This window comes from Engraulis encrasicolus, chromosome 3, assembly GCF_034702125.1.
Source record: "Engraulis encrasicolus isolate BLACKSEA-1 chromosome 3, IST_EnEncr_1.0, whole genome shotgun sequence".
NCBI lineage: Eukaryota > Metazoa > Chordata > Actinopteri > Clupeiformes > Engraulidae > Engraulis > Engraulis encrasicolus.
In genome coordinates, this window is record NC_085859.1 from 53,903,131 (window position 1) to 53,920,630 (window position 17,500).

The following is a 17,500-nucleotide window of genomic DNA, read 5'->3' on the forward strand; positions in this document are numbered from 1 at the left end:
TAAACAGTGTTAATCAGCACCATATATTTACATTAATGCTACTGTAAATGGTATTACAGTTATTAATTGGCATCCAGCTGCCAGTAAGTTACTGTAAAAACTATGATAATGTTTTTACAGTGTACATTACACTTAGTTGATGCTGTCACCCAAAGTGATTCACAGTTAGTTTGGCATTTAGTATTGTTTACGGTCCCTGGAACAATGTGGGGTTAGTAGTCATGCCCAAGGTTGCTTTTGGATGTCGTTCCATTCCATTCCATATGGGAACATATTTAATTTATTAACATATAGTTCTAGTACTTATAGGTGTACAGTGACTCTTCTAAAAACATCTTTGTTGTCCATCCCTCACATGAAACAAATTTTCGGACTATTTCATATACATTAGCCTATAAAAACTATTGAACTCTTGGTAAAGTCAGAAGTACAATCAGTAGATGTAGACTCTACTGTAGTAGATGTAGACTAAATAGTTTGTCAAATAAATAATACTCACACTGGCTCCTGCTGCCTTGCCTAAACACAAGGCCACCGCTATACAAATCACCCCCAACACAGCCATCTCTGACAGAGAACCAGCTTCGACACCAGCACTCAACGTCTCACACTGCTGAAGCGAACTCTCCTTATAGGAACCATGGGTTTTGAAACATCTGTGCAGTGTATTGCGAAATCGCATGGGAGAAAAACAAAAAAATGACCTTCAGGAACGTACAGTATATCACGAAAGTGAATACACCCCTCACAGTTTTGCAGATTTTTGAGTATATCTTTTCATAGGAAAGCGTTACAGAAATTTCACTTTGACACAATGATTAGTGACCTTTTAACAACATATTTAACCGCTTAAATTTCTTGTTCACTCAGAAAAAAACTAAATACAGCCATTAATGTTTGAACATGTACTCACAAAAGTGAGTACACCCCAGATTAAAATCCGGTAGAGAAGGGGCTGTGTTGGCTCGAATCGTCTCGAATTGAAACGAAATGAAAAGGGATGAAAATTGTTTACCACCACACATGCTTGACACCATCTAAAGTATATTTGTTTATCTTGGTCTCTTCAGATCACACGACATGGTTCCAGTGATCCATATCCTTGGTCTGTTCATCTCTCTTGAGACCAAGATAAACAAATTTGCTTTAGATGGTGTCAAGCATGTGTGGTGGTAAACAAGTGAGTTTTACAAAAAAGTTGTATCCTCTCCATAGCCAAGCATGGTAGTGGGACTGACATGGTTTGGGGATGCATGAATGCTGTCAACATTGGCAATCTGAAATACACCTAAAAGAAACATGCATGTCATCATGCACTGTGACTACTGAAGCAGATCCTGATATTCTCCATAGTATTGCATTCAAATCTCACACCAATCTATTTAAGCCAGATGCAGACTCAAAATGTAAAAGTTCAATTCAAAGAAAGGTTGAAACGCACACTGATGACCTCCCTTTTCATCCCTTTTCATTTCGTTTCAATTCGAGACGATTCGAGCCAACACAGCCCCTTCTCTACCGGATTTTAATCTGGGGTGTACTCACTTTTGTGAGTACATGTTCAAACATTAATGGCTGTATTTAGTTTTTTTCTGAGTGAACAAGAAATTTAAGCGGTTAAATATGTTGTTAAAAGGTCACTAATCATTGCGTCAAAGTGAAATTTCTGTAATGCTTTCCTGTGAAAAGATATGCTCAAAAATCTGCAAAACTGTGAGGGGTGTATTCACTTTCGTGATATACTGTATCTATCTACTCTAACAGATAGGGCACATGTTGGGCCAATAAGATTCCAGCACAACCAATTTCCTTTTTCTAATCACTTTGGAAGTGGGTGGTCTGACAGTGGACATGTATCGCAATTCAATCCTATCGCCAGCATAGGATTGATTAGTTGACTGATTAATTGCTAGATATAGACTGATTGAGGTTGAAATACGAGTACTCTGACAAAACATTTAATCTACTGATGCTCTGCACTGATGTCACATTATCATGGGATCAGTTTTCACACTGTACTGTTACAAGACATACCATGTCAATATACAGCATTAGTTTTCATCACGTTTTGATAACTACTGCACTACACATTTTATCAGTAGAGTAAATTGAGATTGGTGGTTACACATTCACCAACATCTGGCTAAGATCAAAGAGGTGTGATGGGAATCCGTCACCTGTTGTTTGTGCCCCTTCATCTCATGTCACGTGTTGCCTGACATAACAGCCGCTCTGTTTGTGTTTATAGACAGGTGGGAGATTCTCAGCCGGGAGCTACAAATTACTCTCGCTTTCATCACAGACTGGAGCTGTTTCTTTAATGCTGGCAGGGATGCCAGGAGTCAGTTGTCCTGGGCCCAGGAAGCTTGTGGGGGATGGCAGATCTGGGTCCTCATGACATTGCATGCATGGAGAGGGAGAACATTTCAGATGACGTCAGCTGTCAGCAGCGCTGAATGCTGGCATTGTTTGATCACTGTGAATCGAGAGCCAATAGATGTTAATAAGACATTGGAACAGATATGGCTATCCTTTGCTTTGATCATTTGCTTTATACACAATTCACACATAGCCTATTGTAAGTGTGCGTTCACTGTGATTTGAAGTGTATATGGGACGATGCAAAATTAAACATAAACTGTCTATACAAGAAGTGTTGCCAAAATATTGAATTGATTACAGACCTCTTTATGATACATAGACCTATTGTGTTGTGACTGCATCGTGATTAGTAAATGTTTTTGCCAATTCAGCGGAGTCAGTAGACAGAAGTCCACGCATTAACTTATTTAAGAAAAAATATCTGTGGACAAACTATTTGTAGTTAATTTACACAGCTAATGAGGTGTTACCGTGAGGTTGCTTGCAATTACCCAGCCCTACACTCCACAGAAAGTACAGTCTGATCAAGCTCCTCTTCGCTCTCATTACCCCTGACTGGCTGGCACAGACACATAGCGTATTAAGCACAGAGTGAATGCAGAATCCAGTCTCTCTGGTGAAAGACAGGTGATTAAAGGACAGACATGCTGCTGTAATGTTTAGAGGCCATCTGCAGTAGTCATGTTAGCTTAGCAGCACCGGTGATGGCTTCTGCTAAAATCGGACAAATGCTGTAATCCATCCAGCTGTCATGTGTCCCAGTCAGAGTGCATTAGTGTGGTTGTGCTGTAAACAGAGCACCAGTAGTTGTGTCATAGTTGTCTAAGTACCAGTGTGATACATCAAAATGTGGCTTGGCTTCAGGGTTTCCTTCAGCACTTTATTGGTAAAGCGGACAACTTGACAAGAAACACCTTGACTAGGTCCCCTGAAAAAATTAAGATTTTATGTTGTGAATGTAATTTGGTAAAATATGCACTTCCAAAAATCTATAGGCTACTTCTAGGGGTTTTGATGTCATAATTCTTATAAAACTGCCCATAGCTTTTCCAACGATGATACTGATGTTTCTCTGACACTAGCTATCCCCCCATCACCTTCACTAAGAATAATTCTGTAGTAAACAAGAAATGCACCTCTTATGTTAGTGCAGTACAACGGTTCCCAAACTGGGAGTGGGACCCCTCTGTGTGTATGTCCTGGAGGTGACATACAACAGGGGAGTCGTCGAAGAAAAGGATTGTTTGTCTAAAACCTTAAATATATGTACATGTAAATTTGACATATTGCACAGCCAGTATGTGTGGAGTTTGCAGTCAGTAGGCCTAAGTGAACAAGTGGTATGGCTGAGCAGGGCGTCTGTGGATGCTGAGCTGACGGGGGAAGTCCAACCCTACTGCTGACCCCCTTTTATAAGCCGAGCGAATGTGCATGATGAACGAGGGCAAAGAGGGGGAAAAACACAAACCCAGACAGATGGCTGATGAGCAGCAGCTTTGAGGGCATCCGCAGCAGTGACCGTGGCAGTGGCGTTATGGTGAGTCAGTGGACTCACGCCTGTAACAGTAGTGCCAGTACTGGCGTTGGTCCTCTGTGGAGTTGGGGACTAATGACTGCAGACAGGACACAGTCGTCATAAGTTGAAAGTGAGCTGGACAAGTGAAGGATATTGCAGGATATTACCTCACGTGGAAAAAATAGAAATACCTGATATTATCCACTGCCTCATTATATCAATCATAATAATGGCCTTTTTTCACATCTGTCATAGCAGGCCTATAAATAGGACAGAGCAATACAACTACGCCAACATTATTGTTGTAGAAATGAGCTACGGATAATAGTGACAGTTTTACATGCTTGAGATAAAATGTAAACACATAACATACGATTAATCTATTCATTTCAACCAATTACAATTATATTATATTATATTGTATTATATTGTATTATATTACATTATATTATATTATATTATATTATATTATATTATATTATATTCCTTGAGAATACACTGATTGATTGTCCCTTACCATGGAGTAGAGTGTACAGGCATGGGGAAACAGGTAGGCTAACCCAACAGAAGGTACATTTGAGAGGGTGAGAAAGTGTGTGTGTGTGTCTGTGTGTGTGTGTGTGTGTGTGTGTGTGTGTGTGTGTGTGTGTGTGTGTGTGTGTGTGTGTGTGTGTGTGTGTGTGTGTCTGTGTGTGTGTGGCTGATACAGCCACAGAATGTGATACAGCACAGTTACTTCAGGTCAATGGGAATGTTAGCAGCCTGTGTTCTGTCACCACTCATTATCCAAAAGAATGACGTAATTTCCTTTAGACTATCAGAATTATTGCAAAAAAAAAAAAAGCTGTGTGGGCCATTAGACCATGAGTGCGTTTTAATATGCGACCTTGCCTCCTCCACTTGCCTCCTCCACTTGCTTCTCGTCATGATGACATCACTGACAACAGCATTATATTTCAATATCTTGCAAAAGCTCTATTGTTAAGTCTTTTTCTCATTTGCAATTGGGATGGTGAATGGAAAACAGTCCCCCAAAAGTTGTTGTGGCGAGGCTGACAGCTGGGAAACTTAATCGTTTTCTCCACGGAGGAGGGGCCAGGAGGCGGGACGAGGAGACAAGCACAAGTGGAGGAGGCAAGGCCACATATTGGGATGCCATCTGAGAGGCAAACATCTTGACTGACTGACTGTGCTCTGTAGGCTAGGCCTCTAGGGCGACTTGGGCTACCTATCATGTCAGAATTTATAAACCAACAAAAAGTGTAGGCCTAACCCTAAACCCACGTTGACAAATCCCACATCATACAACAGTGCAATGTACATTAATAGTGATTACCAAAAAAACCCACTGTTACATAGGCAACATCTAATTTAAACTGTTAAAGCTGGTGTCCATGTAGCCTACTTGTCCAGTCCAGGCCGAATTCCAAATTTCATAGTCCAGCTGGCATGGCGCATGCGCCGATTGGTGGGTCAATCATGTCCAACCTGCTGCATGCATGCTGCTGGATGGAGACAGCCAAAAGTAATGTAACCTGTCAATTGCATGTCTGGCGAGATTCACCTCCTAGGATTTAAAGACAGGTTGAGGTCTAGCAAAAAGACAAGCCGAGAGTTTGTGTATGTTGTTCCGGAACGCACGTATTGCTGTTCGTCGCTCAAAAGTTCCAGCAAAAACTAGCTAGAGATAGGCTAGCGCTGTTAGCTGGCTAACGTTAGTTGAGCAATTCCAAGATGGCGCCTTTCAGATGAACGCAGGACATTTCGGAAGGTAAACCAAAGTGATTTTCTAAGCTTGTGCACTACATTTTATGCACAACAAATTAATCAGAGGTGCATTTGGAATGTAGCCTTTAACCCCACTTCGCTTGCCAGAGTTGTCATGCTTGCTTAACTGACTTCTCAAGCAATGATCTGTGACCATCGAACTGTGTTGGGTCCAGAGTTTATGCCTGTAACTATTTCTACATTAATAGCTGATATCTATTGTTATTAGTCACCAGCCGCCGTTTTATGCAAAGTTAATAGTTCAAGCTCTATGGGTTATACTGACGACAGGCCAGACCATGACTATGGCAATGGTGACGTGGGATACCACAGCGCTAATTCCGCAATCGAAGACATTTTTCCACCTGTCAACACATGGAAGCATTGATCAGTAGCGGCTGTTTCAGCCTTTTCGGCTACATTATCTTGGAAACAACCGTAACGCTACCATTGAGATTTAACACTTGAGAGATATGTGAATGACTCGTTCCAGTAAACAACAGTTCATGACGTGACCCTGTGAAATTCTTGTGCTGCTCACATGCGTCCCTTTCCTGCCATAGAGGTCGTAGCTTTGAGCGGTGACTGAGAGTGCAGCGCTTGAGCCCACTAGTCCTTATCCGCCGGCAACAACAACAACAACATGGCCAAAGACCAGACCAGTGTGATTGACATGCTTCCCCTGCTGGAGTCCACGGACCTTCAGCAGCTGCAGCAGACCAGGCAACTGGTGGAGGAGCATCTCAGGACAGGTACACACACACACACACACACACACACACACACACACACACACACACACACACACACACACACACACACACACACACACACACACAGGGAAGGCAACAGAGGGTGGGGGAGGGGGCGTGGGGGGGCAAAGGGGTCTGTTGTCCTCCCACACAGCAAAAGTACACCGTAATGGATCCGCCCCGGAGTCCACCGTCCGGAGGCCATCCTCCGGAACGGATCCGGTAAACGGGGCCGTATCGGCGTCCACTTGCACGCCGCCTATCATCCGACGCGGAGGCGTGGTGCGGACTCAAAAGGGACCCGTTTGTCACCCGCAACGGATCCGCGTGCAGAAGCGTACCTCCGCAGTGAGCCCGGTTCGGAGGCGCGACATCCGATGCGGACTCATTCCGTGTCCACTTATTGCATCCGTCACGGTTCCACTACTTTTGATCAGTTACGGACCCATTCCGGACTCATTGATGTTCCGGGCCGGGACCATTTTGGATCCGTGCTCATAAAGTTACTTTCTTATTATGCTATAATCCCAATAAACGAACACTAAACCAGTTAACCGTTTCAAACAGCATTTAGATTTAATTCTACAGATAACACAGACCTGGCCTAGACACCGTTTAAATAAGAACCCGAAAAAAACACAACCTGACTAAGAACTTCACTCATCATGATGTTTTATTTATCTTGACATTATTTTTCTGTCTCACTGTCATGTTGAACAATCGCGTGTCGTGGCTGCCTTCTCTTCCTTCCCTGATGCCTCATCAGTCGACGGGGAAACATCACATCAGCGCTCCGATCTGAAAAGGCAACAGAGCTAAACTTAGAGCTTTCATTTAAATTTTCGTAAGATGGCAATCAGACATTGCATTGCATATGGAATGGACAACGCTCTTTCACATCTCTATCCCGTGACAGTAATGATGTTGAATATTATAAGATGTACTTACTCTTGGTCGTAAAAGCCGGGAGGCAGGCGGGCATCACCGTAGCAGGGTGGATTACAGCTGGCTAGCCCTGTCCGACCCAGAGGTAATTCCACCTGTTTACTGTTGCACAAGAATAAGGACAAATTCAGATATTTGTAGCCCAACCACGGACACCTGTATCAAACTATGAGCCCAGCTACTTCATTCATTCACCAATGATGGACAGCATATGGGACGAGGGCGCAGTTCATGGCCATCCATTAATTGCTAATAAACAATTAGCCTGGATTTCGTTAACGTGAGGAGAACATGATGTCACCGTTTTAGGATTTGTACCGTTAAAAACACAGTTGGTGCCAAACCTGTTGAGAGCATCACCAATCCGTGTAAAAGTGTACCATGAGCCAAATTCAGACCAATATAGCCGTTTCATAGGAGTATTTGAACACTTAGACCTACGTTTAACTTTACACAAGTTTGCTTCAGTCAACCGGTTTGCTAGTAACTGGCTAGCAAGCTAACGTAAACAAGGCTGTTAAAATGGGCACAATGTTGATAATTTTTATTCAACTGCACTTCCTCCATGTATCGGATGGCATCGCATCATATTTTAACAGCATTTAGGAAATACTACAATAGCCAATGTAGTTCTCCATGTCTTTGAATGAATGAACTAGCTGTCTCGTTTTGAAAACAACTAGGGTTAACTTACACTTTTAAAGTCATAAAACAAAATCCTACGAAATATCAATAAGCATTGATAGTATAAAAGCTTCAGATATACTTTTTGTACCTTTGTGTATCACCTAATATAAATAAATCAATACTTACTGGAGAGCGCTGTTCGGTCGTGTCTGCCCCAACAAAAACTGTACCAACGTCCGTTAGATTTTACAGCGCGTCCGCGTTTGTGAATCAGATATGGATGCGATTATGGTCCGCGTTTTGACGGTAGAATTTGGGGCGGCGCACGGTGGCGACCCTGATCCACCAAGTGGAACCCAAAGGAATGTGACAGTGACACGGATGTGGTGACTTGAACGCGGGTCCGCATCGGAGTCCTCTGCTGTGTGGGCTGGGTCCAGGGAGAGGAGGGGGCCCATAACTGGGTTCTTATTATAGGCGTATTGGGTGCAGGGGACCTTTGAGATGGCTTTGTCCTGGGCCGGCTAAAGCTGTCAGATGATCCCCACCAACACACAGGGAAGCCGGCAGGGGCTGGGCTGGGGTGGGGCGGGTGTTAAAAGGGGTCTGCTTTCCCGGGCCCAGGTAGATGAGGGGGCCCACAACTAGGTTCTCATAGGTTCACAGAGAACACAATGAAGTCCCCCTGCTGTCGGAGCAACTTTGGAAGGGCTTTTCCCTTGACAACAGCCTGATTGCAAATGACAAAATGACCTTTGAATTGTGCCTTTGTGAGATATTGAATAAAACTTGCATGGTCAATGATGCCTTGCTTCGCGTCACCAAAGCCACAAATGAAAGGAGAGGACAGGAGGTGCTAGATTGAATTGGACCCTGGTGCATCTTAATATGCGACCTTGCCTCCTCCACTTGCCTCCTCCACTTGCTTCTCGTCATGATGACATCACTGACAACAGCATTATATTTCAATATCTTGCAAAAGCTCAATTGTAAAGTCTTTTTCTCATTTGCAATTGGGATGGTGAATGAAAAACAGTCCCTCAAAAGTTGTTGTGGCGAGGCTGACAGCTGGGAAACTTTATCGTTTTCTCCACGGAGGAGGGGCCAGGAGGCGGGACGAGGAGACAAGCACAAGTGGAGGAGGCAAGGTCACATATTGGGATGCACCCCCTATGGCTGGCGCTTCAAATCTTGCCCTTATATTACAGGATATTGGTTACAGTCCCTGGACCAATATGAAGTTAGGTACCCCTTGCTTAGGGGCACTTATTCATGGATGGTATGGGATTCAGATTCTCAAACATGCGATTCCAACACTCCCTAACCATTAGGCTACGGCTACGCCCGCTGACAGTGTTATCAGGGTTAATGGGTCAATGATGTGCCGCCACAGTTTTTTTTTTTGTGTTGTCATGATTTGTTTGAGTAGAAAACGGTTAAAATAGAGTCACAACATATTTTGATACATTCATTTTAATAGGCTAGTAGTGCGCACATCCAATACGCAGGTGCATGACAAAAGGTCAGAATACTGTGAAAATAAAAATGAATGTCCGCACACTGCTCCTGTGTTGCTTTTTAAAAAAATCCCAAGTGAGTGCTTTCAAGCTAGTCGCTCTTCACTTGGTAAATAAATTTAAAAAAAAAAAGCAGCACGGGAGCAGTGTAAGGACATTCATTTTTATTTTCACAATACATTCATTTTAAAAACGTGACATACAGTGTATGTTAATTTAATCAGTTTTCATATAATAATGAGGGTATAATGGTAAAAAGGTCAATGTGGTGGGACGTTAAGAACGTAGTACTACAAATTTCAACCTGTTCAAAACAGGTGAAATTCTCAACAAAACATGTGATAAACTAGTTTGGCATCATCCTACATTTGTCCTACAGTGACTAAAAGAAACATAATGTCATTTTCACAGCTATTGTCAGTCACGTGTGTTCCTAAATTGTCAATGGGGAAGCAACTGACATTTGAGGAGCCATTTTGCTCATTGGTATTAGAGTAAAGTAGCATTTATTAAGTTCGGAAGTACCTTTAAAAAAAAAAAAAAAGTGATTTAAACATGAGATTCCTGTATGAAAATTATCAAAGTTAATGTATTGTCCACCTTCTTTATGTGTGTTTTTGTGTCGTGCAGAAAAGGGTTCAGTGTTGCTGAATGGCTTAGTGGATTATTACCTGGAGTGCAGCTCTCCTCAAGCTCTGCTCATCCTCACCGCCGTCAACGAGCCCCAGCACAAGGTCAGAGGACTCATCCACATGACATGCAGTCCATGACACCCCATATACCCACCACACTACTACCGTATTTTTTGGACTATACATCGCTCCGGAGTTTAAGTCGCATCAGCCAAAAAATGCATTATGAAGATGAAAAAAACATACTGTATATACGTCGCACCGAACTAAACATTGCACATTTTGAAAGCTTATTTTATTCATGGAATCTGCGTTCTGATAACTGGCGCGTGGTAGGCTACTGCTAGAAGACGGCATTGTTTTATAAACGAGCATCTGAGAAGCAGTGGAAATGCGTCCAGAGGTGGTACTGGTAGCCTAATGCGCCAACTATGCTGGTTTGCCAACCGCCATAAAAACACAAGAAGAAGAAGAAGAAGCAGTGATAACAGCGATAAAGCGCCATGTTGCCCTGCAGTCAGGACAACATTCATTCACCAGTGTTGTGTCTTTTCTTCTCCTGTTTTTAAAGCATGTGTACCAAGCAAACATTTCTTTTTTTAAACTGAGACGGTATACAAACATACCCGAACCCCAAATATGGCTAAATGCCCACCAAAAACCCACAGCAAATATATCTTGTATTTTAAATGAACATTGCAACTATGTTTGAGTCCGTTTCACTTTGCACCATTGAAACATTGCGCAGCGGAGAAACCCGCTGTTAAAATGACAGATGCATTGCACTCTGTCACAGCATTGTTTTGCATTTTGAGGACGGAGGGAGCGAGGCAACTTTGTTCCGTCTCCACAGCACGCCAACACCACTGTGAAGTGTGGGTGTCAGTTCACGGTCTTTCTTTACCCCCTTTTCTGAGACACTTCAGCCCATGAGGATATCAAACATGAGGGGGACTTCATCCATGCTGTTTATGATAGTGTCACGTTGTGCTCGGCTATTTGGTTTGTCAGAAGCTTGCGGAAATTATCGAAATTACTCGCAGCGCGCGCGTTCGAGGACACATTTGTAGTGTATTGAGCTCTTCTTCTAGACGTTGGCCTTGAACCTTCAGATAGCTTTTTTTTCATACATGCACATTTTCGTCTGCTTTTCTCCAGTCCCCAACCAGTTTTCCATTGTATCCAAACTTTCGTTGAGCTGACCTATTGCCATTTTCGGCTGCATATTTAATTACTTTCAGCTTGAATTCAGCTGTATATGAACTTCTTTTCTATTCAGTCGTCATTGTTGTAATTCAATTTTTTGGTTGTGGTAAGTTGTAACATTTTTTCTTTCAGCGGTATTAGGCAACACAAAATTTCGCACATTAGTGTTCTCCTGTGGTGAAAAAAACCCCATATATGTCGCACCAGAGTATACGTCGCATGTCCAGCCAAACTATGAAAAAAACTGCGACTTATAGTCCGAAAAATATGGTACATGACACACTCCACACTAGCGTGGTGTGACTCTATACTAACTACTAAACACCATCACAGCATTTGTCATGCTGCAGAAACAAATCAAAACCAAGTGGATTGATGCAGCGGTCATGTGGGAGGCCTTGCCATGGTTAAGTTTGGGAACCCCTGGTGTGATGTAGACTTAACCATGGCAAGGCCCCCCATATACCGGTAGATCTCAGCTATGGCCCCTTTAATACCGTTCCAATGGGCCATTTTTTTCTGAACACAGTCCTTGACATCTCTATGTAGTTGGCACATTTCTATATCTACCCAAGTAGAACAGGCAACATAGTGTCAGCAGCATAGCAGTGGTCATGGAAAGCAAATCCTGGGCATTTTAATGTGTCTTGAAGTACAAATATATTTTTAGTTTACTTAACTTAATTCAATTGTTTATTTCACTTTGCCCATTTTGTCTACTTTTCCACGCCCCCCTAAGACCCCCTTGCGGCCCTCCAGGGGTCCATGACCCCCACTTTTAAAACCACAGCACCACACTACAACATGACACCCTCAACACTAGCCTGGCGTGTCAGACATATCACAGCATTTGTGATGCCCAGAAACTATCAAAACAAAGCTGATTGGTGCAGCGGGCATGAACACATGAGGCATTTCTAACTAAAATGCACTGTAGTTTTTCGCTGTTTAAGTTTTATTGTTTCTGTACATATACATATGTATATACATACGTACAGGGCTCTAAATTAACTTTTTCCACCACCAGCCAATTTGGCTAGTAGACATTTTTTCTTACTAGCCAAATGGAAGGTCAACTAGCCATTTTTTTCTCACCAAAATAAACCATGCGTTAATTATGTTGCTTTTAATTATTTTATTAAACTAGGCTATGTCCTCAACACAGATAAACAATATAAATATTATACTCAATATAATTCAGTCTATTCTATAATTATTTAGTAATTATATTTTTATTACCTGCATTTCATTATTTTTCATTCCATTTCCATATACTGCACAGACAGCCAAACACTAGCCTATTACCTCACACACCATCACCCAAACCTCACATACAGTATAGGCCTACAACTCACACAAACACAGCATGCCTTCAACACTAATGTCACACACATACCAGACTTTCAACATACACTAGCCAAACACACACACACAACCAAACACTGCAAAACCTCATATCCCCTACACAGCATCACTTCACACACAGTGGGCCAAATACCATGGACAATGCACAGAAGACAGATGAAGGGGAGAAGAGATGAAGAGAGGAGAAGGAGACGAGAGGAGAAGGACAGGAGACACACCCGCGCGCGCACACACGCACGCGCACACGCGCACGCACACGCACACGCACACACACGCACCTACACACACCTACACAGTGCGTGAATGATGTTACGCTATGTCAACTAGATATCCAATAACACCACGGAGACCATGCTTACTTTGTTACTTTCGTCGCTAGTTTTTGTGATCTTTTTTTCACTTACTCGTGTCAAACTCGTGCAGGGTCTTTGCGATGGCGTGGGCGTTATTAGGAAATGACAACTCCATCGTTTGTAGTTGCGAGGACCTCGCAAATGTCAGATGGCTTCTGACGGCAACGACACTGTTTTGACAGACAGCTGTCCTGTCCCTCCACTCACTCACGCCGTTTTCGCTCCACCAATACTCTATTTCACCGTCACAACAGTTACGCTGCTATTACTTGCATTCATCGACACATAACCGTGCTTTAACCACTGCCACATTATTTTTCATCTGACCAAAACCTACAAAACCAAAGTAATCCGCGCTAGTCCGCTCATTGAACATATTTTATCAACACTAGTTCCAGCGCACGGGTATTAAACACGCAGCCAATGGATGTGAGGCTGCCTTACTGTGATTAACGGTCAGCCAATGGGTGTGGGCTACATCATGACGGTAGGACTAATGTTCATGGGTAATGTAGGCGACGTTTTAACGTTCATCAGACGGCAGCTACAGATCTGTGCGGGCAGCTGTTTAACATTCAGTCGGGCGCGCGCTACCGGCCAATTTGGCTAGTGGATGATTTTTTCTACCAGCCAAAATGATTTTTCACCCGCATTTGGCGTGTTGGCGTGCGTTAATTTAGAGCCCTGCATACGTATCTAGTCTGGGACCCTGACATGTATCGAAACTGTGAATCCAGCAGTTGACATTCAAACCAGCTCAAGCTGTTCGATGTCTTTAACTGTAGATAACAGACATGTTTCCCCCCGACTAAAGTTAGACAATTACTCCATGGGTGAACACCACATGTTTCAATGACAGGCCTGGTTAAATGTACATACTTTCAAAACCTGAACGAGTTGTTTTATGTTGTGAAATTAACACAACTCAAGGCTCTTGGACTCCTTTGTAAGCATACAGTAGGCTACTAGTTCTTCAGTGATGACATGCAAGGTTTATGTCCAGATTATGACTAGGTGTCAGTATGGAAAACTGCAGATGTCAAGATGTGAGGTGGTGAGGCCTGGTGGCACTGAAGCACTTCTGTGACATTGTTGGTTCCTAGAGACTACCCACGGGTATGCCTGACAACCAGCCGAAGCATCATTATCCCGATCATGTAACTTTAAATACCTGGGTTAAGCTAGGCCCTTTTAGCTCAGTGTGTGGCACGGATGAACGCTGGGACACAATTGTGCACTGAAATGGAAGCCTTTCCAAGGCAGCTCCGCCATCCCAGAGGCTCAGTCTCAAGTCTCTTTGCTGTCACCCACAGGCAGCACACCACGCTGAAGTCAGTCTGCCACGCCACTTGCAAGGCAAATGCTGTGGCATTTCAGGGAATGGCGTCAGTGTTATTATTTGACAGTGCATTTGTTAGCTTGCTTAGGTTATCAGCTGTAATAAACACACAAGTTGTGGATTTTCACAAGTTATATTGATAACACGACAAATACTATAATAAAACATTAGCACAAAATCGAAAACTTGCTGGAGTCAGCAAAACAAAAAGCTCAGTAATTCTAGTTCACAAAGCTCAAACGGTAGAGTAGGAGCAGTAACCATTTTCCTGTGGGGGTCTCGTGTTTAAAATGCTGCTCTGGCTCCAGCTAGTCCCCAAAGACTTAATCCTGGATGTTCAGAATCTTAACCTGCTGGAAGATTATTATCCTGACCCGCGCTGTCCTAATACCCTGGGATAACAACCAGCCAGCACCATGCAGTGCAGTCAGGCGCACCAAGGCGCTGGAAAATGCACCAGCATTCAAGGCAGAGCCCGTCCCAAAGGGATGGTCTCAGAAGTACAGTCTCAAAAGACAAACATTGCTCCTGGCTCACAGTGAGATTATGCAACTTAGAAGAAACTGGTTCTTTTTTTTCTCCCAGTCCTCTGGGAAATGTAATGCTTAATAAACAAAAAGGCCATGAAGATAAAGTAGTGATCCTTTAGGGGGAGGGATGTAGAGGGAATGTATAGAAGAAATGGCTTTTATACTGCAGACTTTTATAACTTAGCTACTCAATTGACTTTTCTTATTACGACATGTATCCCTTAAAAAAAGGATGTGTGCTGGACCTAGTGTCAGGTATTGCGCAACACACTAATCGGTCCACTCAGAGCAGACTAAAAAGAACAGACATTTGCCTCAGAGGCCTTTGCAGAAAAAGACAGTGCTCTGTTACACACACTGTTCTTACATTGCTCTTTTTTCTGTGGCTGATCGTGCTCGGAATTATTTGTGTGTGTGTTCATGTGCGGGCATGGTTGTCACGTGTTTTTTCTACGGTTGTGCAGTCCAAATGTCCTCACAACGATGACAGAAAACTTACCTCTGAGAAGACTATGATCTGAGACAACCTGAAACTGAATATAAGGGCATTTCTTTGCTGACAGATTTGGGTTCTGGATTTGTTTTGGTGTATTCTTGGTACAGTTAAGAATTCTTGACTCAGATATGATGGGAAGTCAGTGGAATGTGTTCCTGATAGCATAGCAACAGTGTTGGGTAAGTTACTTTTTAAAAGTAATTGGTTACTTTACTTTAGTTACTGCTTTCAATTGTAATTGAGTTACTTTACTTATTACTCAATTTAAAAAGTAACTTGTTACTTATTACTTTACTTTACTCTTCGCGGGAAAAGGGATTTTAACCAGTGTAGTGGCACAACTCATAATACACCTGCTTCCCCGGGTTGTAAGCTGGCTGTGTAAATGACCTAATATTTTAATGTGCAAACTGTACCTCTATGGAATCCCTCATAAAGGCCTAGGCCTATTGTCATTCTCACATCTAAAATGCATTTCATGATTGCCCTGTAGTCCTATTTATAACAGTGTCAATAAATTTGAATCTAGTCTAACATTACGCCATAGAATAGAATAGAATAAAATAGAATAGACTTTTATTGTCATTTCAGCATGAAAATTGCCTTTGGTCTCACTGAATAAAAACAGAATGAGTAGGGTGAGGTGGCCATACCAAACAGAAATGTTGTGGGTAAGGACACCCTAGGCTTACATATTTCCTCTCCTCGATTTTGCAGCTTAACTACTCCAAATCCTTTCAGTTTCCTGATTAAAAACGACCTTGGATTGTATGCATCAACATTATTATTAAGGATTCTACGGAATGCAGAATCCGTTCGTGCTGGAAGACGGTGTGATCAGGCACATTTGAATAGCCTGAAGAACGTGGCCTCAACGCAATAGTGTTGCTTGCGCTGTTATTCTCACGTTATTCCCAATTAGTCTACTTGATTCGCGCTGGCTGCTGCTGCTGACGGAGCTACCCAAACTGTTTTTTTTGCATAGTATCTAACCAATATGTCATCAGTGAGCACAACAGAGGCCATGGCATTTGCGATGGGTACAGCTGTTTCATTCATGCATTTGCGTAACGGTGGACTCGGAATGACTGTAGATTTAACTGCGCAGCGAATCACTTTCACTTTACCTGGCGTAATGTTAGAAACAAATGATGGTGGAACTCCAAGTAGTGTAGTATAGCCTATGTTAAGCACACCACAGCGCAACGGGCTCATGAAAGTCCCAGTGAAAGACCTTGCATGCACGAAGAAGGAACATCAGTCTGCGTGCGTGCGCTCTCACACACCCACACCCGAGAGCTTGAGAGGGGCTGGGGGAAAAAAACAGCCTAGACAGAGAGCTTCGCGCATCTAGAACTAATATCAGCAAACCTGAGGACGATTTAAAGGCTCAAATAACGAGTAACGACCGTTACAGCAGTGCAGTAACTGTAATTACGTTATTGAAATTTGAAAAGTAATGCGTTACGTTCCTAAGTTACTGCCAAAAGTAATTAAATTACGTAACGACGTTACTTAGTAACGCGTTACCCCCAACACTGCATAGCAATACCAACACGTGTTTGTGTTTGTGTGTATGTGTGATTGCAGCCGCTCCTGGAGAGGCTGAATGACTGCCTGGGACGGCAGGCGTGCCGGCTGGCCTCGCTGACTCTGCTGGCCCAAGTGATCCGCCGGCAGCCTCCCTGGATACACACCATCACCCGCTTCCCCCTCTTCCCCGCGCTGCTCAAGTGCCTCAAGGTACCTGCACTCTACCACCACCCACTCAAGCGCACTGCGTGTGTGCGTGCGTCTGTCTGTCTGTCTGTCTGTCTGTCTGTCTGTCTGTCTGTCTGTCTGTCTGTCTGTCTGTCTGTCTGTCTGTCTGTCTGTCTGTCTGTCTCAATGTGTCTTTGCCTTCATCTCTGTGTGTGCCTGTCTGTGTTTGTGTGTCTGTGTGTTTGTCTTTGTCTGCATCTCTGTGTGTGTGTCTGTCTTCGAGCCAACTCTCACTCTTACTCACCAAAGCCTTCGTTTGCACTCCACGCCTACTGGTTCACCCCCTCATGTCTCCTTCACGTCCATATTCAA

The 17,500-nt window shown here is 43.2% G+C and overlaps 1 protein-coding gene, 1 long non-coding RNA gene and 1 pseudogene across 2 annotated transcripts in view; 1 reads left to right on the forward strand and 2 right to left on the reverse strand.

Moving 5' to 3' along the window:
- The window catches only part of LOC134445521 (bile salt-activated lipase-like), a 17,535-nt pseudogene extending 16,967 nt beyond the window's left edge, over window positions 1-568 (reverse strand).
- Window positions 569-5,367: 4,799 nt separating this feature from the next.
- Window positions 5,368-17,500, forward strand: part of tsc1a (TSC complex subunit 1a) — a 51,408-nt gene continuing 39,275 nt past the window's right edge. Inside the window, exons 1-4 of the mRNA XM_063195730.1 lie at window positions 5,368-5,669; window positions 6,229-6,417; window positions 10,137-10,240; window positions 17,018-17,170. Coding sequence (XP_063051800.1) covers window positions 6,309-6,417; window positions 10,137-10,240; window positions 17,018-17,170 — 366 coding nt within the window. The 5' untranslated portion in view covers window positions 5,368-5,669; window positions 6,229-6,308. The remainder of the gene's footprint in view (window positions 5,670-6,228; window positions 6,418-10,136; window positions 10,241-17,017; window positions 17,171-17,500) is intronic.
- LOC134445523 (uncharacterized) lies at window positions 6,880-8,389 on the reverse strand. The gene is made up of 3 exons (XR_010034283.1): window positions 8,176-8,389; window positions 7,366-7,464; window positions 6,880-7,215 (listed from the first exon to the last, which is right to left on the reverse strand). It is a non-coding gene; the product is annotated as an uncharacterized LOC134445523 (long non-coding RNA).